This window comes from Phaethon aethereus (genome assembly GCF_964289735.1).
Source record: "Phaethon aethereus genome assembly, chromosome: Z".
NCBI lineage: Eukaryota > Metazoa > Chordata > Aves > Phaethontiformes > Phaethontidae > Phaethon > Phaethon aethereus.
In genome coordinates, this window is record NC_138577.1 from 40,799,938 (window position 1) to 40,809,789 (window position 9,852).

General features: G+C 38.1%; 1 protein-coding gene across 1 annotated transcript; it reads left to right on the forward strand.

The window, feature by feature from the left end:
* Positions 1-1,195: 1,195 nt before the first annotated feature.
* NMRK1 (nicotinamide riboside kinase 1) lies at positions 1,196-7,787 on the forward strand (the record flags this gene model as incomplete). Its single annotated transcript, XM_082013003.1, has 8 exons — positions 1,196-1,254; positions 1,662-1,752; positions 2,396-2,444; positions 3,901-4,072; positions 4,151-4,222; positions 5,230-5,336; positions 6,285-6,374; positions 7,759-7,787. Exons 1-8 carry the CDS (start codon positions 1,226-1,228, stop codon positions 7,785-7,787), a joined length of 639 nt encoding a protein of 212 aa, XP_081869129.1. The 5' UTR covers positions 1,196-1,225.
* Positions 7,788-9,852: the final 2,065 nt, after the last annotated feature.

Sequence of the window (9,852 nt, forward strand, 5' to 3'; positions counted from 1 at the left end):
TCTTGAGAACAGATCATCTGTTTGCACTCTTCGAATAGGTAGCCAATACTATAAACATATGATGTATCATTGAACTTGAGATTTATAATATTCTTGGAAAATCATCACATGCTAACTTATCAAACTTGCCAGTGCCAACTACTGTAGGTATGCAGTACCATTGTAGAGCAATGGCTGTCATACTGGTGATGACTCTTGGACTAGTCGATATGTCATTCTTTTTTTTCTAACAGAAAAACCATATAAAGCAACTGTGCAAAGATCACATCACAGACCTCTGAAACAGTTGAACCATTGCACCAAGGATATTATTATTGCAGATTCTACGTATGCCTAAAATTTACTTTAACAGGGATAGTGTGATTTTACTTTCATACTGGTACTCTGTAATCGTATTTTTTCTAGAGTAGTTCAAATACTTGTATATTGACGAGGGAAGATGGTTTTACCTGCTCTAGCCCTTTCAGGTCTTGGGTCTCATAGGCCTTACCTCCTTAAGTGGGACCTAGGAGGACAGTGCAGGTGAAAAACAAGGTGTTTGTATATAGTTAAATAGTTCTCAGTTGGTGTGTGCTCTTGGAAAGCAGTGTTTGAAAAATGTAAAACTGGTTTGACAAACTCTGTAACTAGTGCTGCTGCCAAGAGAAGCAGCCCCATTACTATCTGCCCTGCTACATCATAACTTTGCAGGCACAGGTAACTGGGGGGAATTCGTTCAGCTGAAAACACTCTTCCCCTGGCTCCTCCTCTTTCTTATACATTTAATGAATTTTTAAAAACATCTTTTTCCTCAGCATATCACTGGGGTTTTTTTAAGGTGTTTGTTTTGACACCACAGCTTCTGTTGACCTTGTCTTTTTTGTATAGCTAATGCTTGAGCTAGTGATTGTGCTTTTCTTCAGGGACTTCTGTGGTATTAATATTGATAGAACTGAGTCTCTCAAAAGTTCCCCCCAAATGATTGTAATACTGTCTAAGGTGTAAAACACATTGAAATCTGTGATGTGGCACGTATGTTGCAGGTTTTTTGTTAGCATTAGAACAAGCAGTTGAGGTTCTGACAGAAGCTTTGCCAAAAGAAAAAAAAAGGCTAGAAAATAAAATAATTCTTATTTATAATTGGTATTTCTTAATACAATAGCTGCTCTCCATGTCGCTGAATTAAGTGTTTTCACTGGCTACTATCTTTGACAGTGAAAAGGAAGAACTGAGGAGAAAACAAACTATGAAAGTATTGGTTATTGGCCTTGGAGGGTAAGTATTAGCAAATCAGATTTCTTCTACAACTAGTATTCCTTTCAGAATGATGTCATTTCTATTTATGAATGAGTACTTTCTGAAAATAATTACAAATACAACATATAATTGGCTCATTTTATCACATGTAACTCTTCAGAAATTGTTTCTGTCTCTGTTAGAGATCTCTCGTGCCACCTCTCTGTAACATCTTTCTTGGTACTGTGAGATTTACTGTCTGAAAGCTGTTGGAACCTGGCAGAAAATTTCTAGAGACTATATAATGTGAATAAACTTTTTGGGATTTTTGGATTGTATCTTTGTGGTTTACATTAACTATATAGAAAAGTGTGTATGAGATTGTACATATGTTTAAAAGGTAAATTTTTGTCTTGATGCAATTTTTCCTATGTTTTCTAATTCAGGGTAACAAATGGGGGGAAAACAACGCTGGCAGAAAAGCTTAAGAAAATGCTTCCCAACTGTGATATAATCTCTCAAGATGACTTCTTTAAGGTAACAGTATGGATGGAAAGACTTGATAGGTAAAAGTAGGCTTGAGTAGATTTTGGTATCATTTCTTCTCTTTTCAGTTCTCATATTAATAAACTTTTAAAACTGATACTGCTTAAAATAATGGTAGCCTCATGAGAAAGGGAAATAAAATGAGCACTTGAACTTTCAATGGCCAAAACCACTGAGTATACTCAGCAAAAAGAAGTTTACTGTCATGATTGATACCCTTTTAAAATAAGGAATGGGTGTATGTTGGTTGCATTTTTCAAGATATTTTGTGCTAATGAAATTAATGATACTGTTTTGTTAATCCTACACCCATACAGCGATAGGTAGTTCTTGTTTTTTTAAATCAAAACAGAAAAACAACTTTTGCATTGTTTGTTAAGGAGGGTGGAGAAGTTCTTAGTTCTGAAGTAAAGCTATAATGAACTTATTTGGTTTTGAAGAATAAGGATTTGGAGAATTTGTTTTAGATTAAATGAAGTGTTTATATTGTCATTTAATAGTTGTATACAGCAGTTTAATTTTGAAGATATATTTAATCAATTGGGATTATGTTTGTAACTGAATAGTATGCATCTATGTAAGTGGTCGTAAAAGCAGCCTTGAAAATACTAATTTTTTTTTTTCCCCCCTTCAGCCAGAGTCTGAAGTAGAAACAGATGAACGTGGATTTAAGCTATATGATGGTCAGTAACATTGATGCATCGCTTTTGAACATTTGACTGAAACTCTGTTGTGCTGAGCTTCAACACTTCTTCCCCTCCATTCCATGCCTCTCTTTTCTGAACAAGGCATTAAACAAAAGGTTGTTTAAGAGCAATCTGTTGCTTAGTTTCTCTCAGGTCGCTGAAATAAATAACAAAACTTGCTGAACTAGTAAATACCTCAAGCTAATACTTGACCTTTCATTTTTTGTTTTTAATCTTTTCCTCCATTTCTACAGTTGCATCAGGTGCGGTAGCAAATGGTAGTGTTCCATTGAAAGTCTTGGCTTGCAGCACTGACATAAGCTTATCCTCATCACTTTCTGTGTAATGATGGATTTTTTTTTTTCACTTTGATAATGAACTCATGGGGTATCACAATTGAGTCTCTTTCATTGTCATATTCCAAATAGGTCAAAACTTGTCTGATCCTGTCACTTCATGTGAGATCTCACATAGAGACAAAATATTTTGAAGCTCATAGTTAATGCTGGCTCAATGTGACAATTCAGTCTTAAACTTCTAGATCCAGATCCACCTTAGGCCAGTGCTTTTGTTCAGGTCATATCGAGTTGTGAACAGTTGATTATTAGCTAATCTCTGTTGATACATGGCAATCATAAAATGTATCACTTGGGAACATTGGCCAGAAACCTTAAATTGTATCTGAAAACTGACTCTCATCAGCTGTGCAGTCTTTGGCTCAGCTTCTAAACTTGATGAAACCGGCAGGATAAGTTGGACATTCTGGTTCAAATATCTGGGTTTAAAATTGCTCTTAAGAGCAAACACATTTTAAAGGTGCTTTTATGTTATCCAAAGGCTGCCTTCTCTCTACGATACAATGCCTATTCCATATGTTCTTACATGTCTACGACAAAAACAGGTGCTACATTGTGCTGTTTTGCTTTGTTTGCCATCCTCCTTTCAATACAATCCAGCCAGCCATCCTTACCTTCAGAACACCTGAAACCCAATAAAAAAGCAAAAATTTGTGTGCCCCCTCTGTTCACCTGTGTCAGTGACAATTGACAGAAGGGTGGCGTTCTCATGGTAAATTAATCTTTATGAGTTTTGTGGGATAGGTGAACTGTTTCTGTTCACCTATCCCACAAAAAAACCCTGCAGTTTCTGTTGTCAAGGAAAAGGCTGTGAAGTGAGTTCACACATGTTTTTGGAGCCACAGAGTTCAGAGAGACTACACTCACTAAAAATACTCCAATCCTGGGGAAAGCTTTAGTTTCAGAGTATCATCAGTTGCAAACATGGAACTACTTATATGTGTGAGAGAATTCTTGGGGTAATCCCATTCCCTTTCATTTAGACTTTTGTCTGTAGAGTATTTGATTCTTACTGATTAACCTAGGGGTACTTAAGGGGCGGGGGTTTTTTTTTTGTTCTCTGGTTTTAAGGTGTGACTAACTTTTGTTTCATCTAGTACTTGATGCCCTCTATATGGATGAAATGGTGAAAAGTATTTGCAATTGGATGAAAAGCCCAGCAAACTCAGGTGTTGTGACAGAAGAGCAGCAGAATACATGTGACAATCTGAAAAATAGAGAAGATGTTTATATTTTGATAGTTGAAGGCTTTCTGCTATACAACTATGAGTAAGCAGTAATATGTAACCTGGTATATTAAAAGCTGCCCTAAAAAGGAAGAGGAAACTAAATATATTATTATCTTAGGCCGCTTAATGAACTATGGAATAGAAGATATTTTTTGACCCTTCCTTATGAAGAGTGCAAAAGGAGAAGGAGGTAAGATTATTCGGTTATTGCTCAAAGAGGGTCACTGCACCACCTTACCCGGAGTGGTTCTTTCATATTAGGTTTTCTACAGTGCTTTCCAAATGTAAGCTATTAAGATTATCTGTCCTTTGTGATTCCCAGGGAAGACTCTGTGGCTATTTAACCAATATTAACAAAAGCATGCAGATATGCTGGGGGGAGGTGGAGCTTGCATTTTAGAGCACAGGGATATTAAAATGTTTTTACAAACACTGAAAAGTTGATTTGTTGTACAAACAATTATTTAAATTACTGACTGCATATTGGATTTAAACCATGTTTAAAATGAGAAACAGTTAAAAAAATATGAAGCAGTCTTATCCTTGGTTGAATACAGCTACACGATGATTATTGTTAAAGTAGCAGTGTTCATGTGTGGTTTTAGTGTATGCTTCGTTTAGTTTGTAGAGTATATCCAGTTTGGATTATTGAGCCAGTGTCTGACTTGCTTCCAAGTTTGGAGGAATATTGTGTGCTTGGAGCAATACATGTGCAGGAAGTCAGAATCTGCTGGCTGAGCGAGGAAATCTTCTATTCAGCTGGCTTTGGTTCATTCCACTTTCATGGTTTCTCACCTTTAAAGGGCTTTAATGTCCAGGCTGAAGTGACTAAACAAAACCGCTAGTCATTTAAAACTTGAGAAATCGGTATACCCAATAAAAAAAGGAAAAAAAAAAAAAAAAAGTAGTTTACTTTGGTGATACTTTCAATACGGCTTATTTATATGTAATAACTCTTTCAATTTAAAAAAAAAATCCTTTTAATATAATCTGTGATATGAACTCTTGCTAACTTAGCTATTTCTGCTAATGAACTTAAATTAAGATGAGGTAAAAATAAAAAAGAGCCTCCTTTGCTCAAACAGTTATGCAGCCTGCCAGCCTGTTTTTATTTTTGATAGATGCTCTTATTAAACCAGCTGACATTACAGGAAAAATGTAAAACTTTCATGGGAAAGCAAATATATTTCTGTATAGCACCAGAGTCTATCAGCCAGCAGATACACCGGGGTACTTCGATGGACACGTGTGGCCTATGTATCTGAAATATAAAAATGAATTGGAAGAGAATGCAAGTAACATTGGTATGGTATCCTTAATTTTAAACTTACAAAATGCTTAAGCGTAGCACTTAGTTTTTGTTGGGTTGCGGGTTTTTTTTGTGGGGGACAATTTTCTTCAAATATTTTTGTGGCTTTTGGACAGTAGGTGGGGCCCTTTTGTTCGTTTATTTTTCAAGTTTATAGGGTTTTATTTTTTAAATAATGAAAATTATAAAGTTAGAAATGTTCTGATCACTAATTTAAAGTCCATTTAACAAACTAGTTTGGGTGTGCATACATGCATATGACTAAATAAAAAGCTTCTGAGATGATAGCTGATGCACTGGCAGAATTCTTCAGAACAGAATTAAAATGCTGGCTGAAGTCCTGCAATAAGCTGAAGATACTTCCTAGATGCTTTTTGTACACACTACAGTCACCAGTCCTGCATGAGAAGTGTCAAAGCTGAGCCAGCGGCCACGAGCTTGTGTGATGTTCACACTTGTACAGATCTTGGACTGCCTGCTTCTGGAGTGGGGGCCAGAGGCAAGAGAAGTGAGGTGGCTGCTTCCTCAGCACAAAGGCTAGGGCACTGCTTCTGGCTGTGCAGTGAGGGTGGGAACCACAATGCCCTTCCTTGCCTTGCTCAAACCCTGAAGCTGAGGAAGAACCTGACATCTTCCACTGCATAGGAACCTTTCTGCTGAATTATTCCATTGCTCTACTGTCCCAATGTTAACACTACCCTTATGGAGACTTTTATACCACAAAACCTTGTAAGTTAATTCTTAACTAGAATACTTTTCCACTATGTTGTTTTTTTAACCTGTACAATGAATTTGGGAAAGAAGAAAATGGAGTTACTGTTCTTGCTTTTAATTTTTTCATCTCTTGTAATTGCACCCATAGGAATACTGAAAACTTTGCCAATGGCTGTTACAGATAACTGGCATAGAACTCATGAAAACATTTTCTTTTTGTCTTTCTTAGTTTATTTGGATGGAGCGAAATCACAAGAAGAGCTTTTATCCTGTGTGTATAGTGATATAATACAGGAATTAAAAAAGCTGAGGGAAGGAAGTAAGTAATTTTACTGGAAATTGAATCTGCGTATCCCATTCCAAGTTAACAAGAAACTAATCCTCTTACACAAAAATACTGCAAGGGTTAGAGAGATCAGTATCTCTCCATATATATGTATTACAGTCCTTAGACATGTTTGCCCATTACTGTAAGTCATCATAAGCTGTAACTTTAAGTTCCTTGAAATTGGATGTTCTGAAGTAATAGGTGAATCCACTGTTATCTAATGATAAAATATTTTTTTAAAAAGGGAACAGAAGGAATATGGGGCAAAACATCAATAAAAGCAGACATGTTAGTGGTATTAGTTTCTAATATACAGTGATGTCATGTGCAAACAGAAATTACACTACAGGTTAACTATGTACTTTTAATTTGTTTTAGATCAGCAGAACACAGCATGATAATGTGGAAAGCCTGAGTTCTGTGGGTTATGAATTGAAAACCCCAAGCCTGTCATACTTGGCAAGCCAGACAACTGAGCAGATGTTATATGTATGTCCATAATGCTAGTTCATACAATGCAAGTGGATTTCTAGTGACTACAGTTACCAACAGTTAACTCTGTAAGCCTTAGATATTGTTGAGTAGTATCAACAGCACATTAATCTTTAGAATTTCTTCAGTCGGTCATGTGTAAATCTGATTGAATGCATACATTTTGAAGTATATAAACATTTTTGTGTACGGAACAACTATAAAGATGCAGTTCTGTTGGATTAATAAGCATATTTGAAATGTTCATATAGGAATGACAGTGATTACCTCTAGTATTTTTAGAAGTTTCTAACCACTGATGAATATGGTTAGAGGAACTAGCTATATGCCCTAGCAATTGTAAGTTTAAGATTGTATAAACTGTTACACTTCAGTAACTGAAGCTGTTGCTGAAGATATCATAACTGAACTTAGACTTGCTAAATACCTCTGTGGTGTTTTGTCAAGTAATTTCTATGTTGTGTATTGTTTGGAACAGTTGGGAATGGGAATTATAAAAAACCCAAACAAACGTGAAGAGTAGTCAGGTCGTTGGAAAAAGACTGGGGAATAAGAGGTTGGAGAGAATGCAGGTGCATTGCTAACAAGATTAATTACATGTATTGTGGAACGATTGATTATTGGGATGGCATAAACAACAAATGCATGCTTCAGGGAGGAGGAAGGAAGAAATAATTCTTGTTAATTTCTGTAACTGAGTTTGAAATTATACTGACTGAAGTATTCAGAGCAGGTATGCTAAATGTATGTTAAAACTTTGTTATACAATTTGTGTATATATTTAGATAAACTAGGAAACTGGGAAGTCGAATCATGTTCAGTTGCTGAATAAGTAATGTGTTAACTCTTACATTTTCTATGCAATTTCTTACATTTTTATCAGCCAGAATAAAAATCAAGCTACAGACATGAAAAACAAAGGATGGACTATGTTGCTTACTATGTGTCAGCTGAACTGATCGTGGTGATTGAACTGTAATGCTTTATTGTTAACAGTGTTGAGAGTCCTAAGCCTATATATAAGAAAAAGATCTTAAACAGATTAGCGCTGAGTGAAGCAGTGTTTAAGACAAAGTACTATCAAATACTGTTTTGTATTATTATTTTGCGGTAAGAATATTTCAAGTTGCATTTGCTTAAATGCAGTGATGGACAGTCTGACTTTAAACTGGTTTTGTTTTTCTTTCTTTTTTTGTTTTTATTACTTTTTTGTTTTTATTTGGAAGAATTGTAACGGTAACAAATTAGCGAATACTTGGATGGTTGCAGACTTGAGCTTAGCTAGCCACCAGGTGCCCACCAAGCTGCTGTATCACTACCCTTCCTCAACTGGACAGGGGGATAAAGAATGATGAAAGGCTTGTGAGTCAAGGTAAGGACAGGGAAAGATCACTCAGCAACTACTGTCAAAGGCAAAACAGACTTGACCTGGGGAAATTAAAGTTATTGCAAATCAAAATCAGAGTAGGGTAATGAGAAATAAAACCAAATCTTAAAACATCTCCCCTCCACCCCTCCCTTCTTCCTGGGCTAAACTTCACTCCTGATTTTCCCTACTTCCTCGTCCCAAGTGGCACAGGGGGATGGGGAATGGAGGTTGTGGTCAGTTCATCACATGTTTTCTCTGCTGTGCCTTCCTCCTCATGGGGAGGACTCCTCACACTCTTCCCCTGCTCCAGCGGGGGGTCCCTCCCATGGGACACAGTCCTCCATGAACTTCTCCAATGTGAGTCCTTCCCACGGGCTGCAGTTCTTCATGAACTGCTCCAGCCTGGGTCCCTTCCATGGGGTGCCGTCCTTCAGGAACAGACTGCTCCAGTGTGGGTCCTCTGCAGGGTCACAAGTCCTGCCAGCAAACCTCTTCCAGTGTGGGCTTCACTCTCCATGGGGCCACAGGTCCTGTCAGGCAAACTGCTTCTGCATGAGCTCTCCATGTGGTCACAGCTTCCTTTGGGTCACATCCACCTGTTCCGGTGTGGGGTCCTCCCTGGGCTGCAAGTGCATATCTGCTCCACTGTGGACATCCACGGGCTACGGGGGAACATCCTGCCTCACCATGTGTAGCGCACGAGAAGACTTTGTTACAGTAACCCAGGACAGTTCGCCTCCCTGATCTCAAGTATGTAGAGTCCCAAGCACATCATCTTGTTATGGTAAGCTGAGGTAGTTTGCTTCCCCCTCACCTGCACTTACCCCTGCACAGGCACCAACATGAAGGCCAGCTGCAATCTCAGAATTTGGACAACAGCACCTGCATTGCACCAGTGAGTTTGCTAATGAGTGAAACATTCATATGTTTCATATGCGTAGTATGTTAATTAGCACAAGTTTTATTAACCATCCCTGTGGTGCTTTACCTTGAGTTTCACTCCCAAGTGGAACCCCACTGTGTCAGGTGCCCTTTTGATTAGTGTTGGTGTACTGGGATGGCCACCATGGTAACACAATGCTTTCCGTGAAGCCAAAGCTTTCACTTGCTGAGTGCTGGGCCTCATCCCTGAGGGATCCGCACCTGGTTTTTGTGCGTAACACCATAGGGCTGCAGGGTAATCTCTGTTCCTGTGCCTGAATCACCTCCTCCCCCTCTTTCACTGACCTTGGTGTCCACAAGGTTGTTTCTCTCACATAGTCTCACTCTTCTCTCCCAGCTGCTGTTAATGCAGCAGTTTTTTTCCCTTCATAAATATGTTATCCCAGAGGTGCTACCACTGTTGCTGATGGGCGCAGCCTTGGCCAGTGACAGGTCCAACTTTGAGCCGTTCTCCAACTAACTCTGTTCAACATGGGGAAAACTTTTGGCACCTTCTCACAGAAGCCACCCCTGTACCTCCTTCCAGTACCAAAACCTTGCTATGTAAACACAATACAATAGTGAAGGGAAGAAATTTTTTTGTTGTTGCTTTTCCCATCCCTGCTTGGAACTTGTAGGCTTCTGGTGTCCCTTTGATAAACTTTTGAAGTATTTTCTTACATGGAG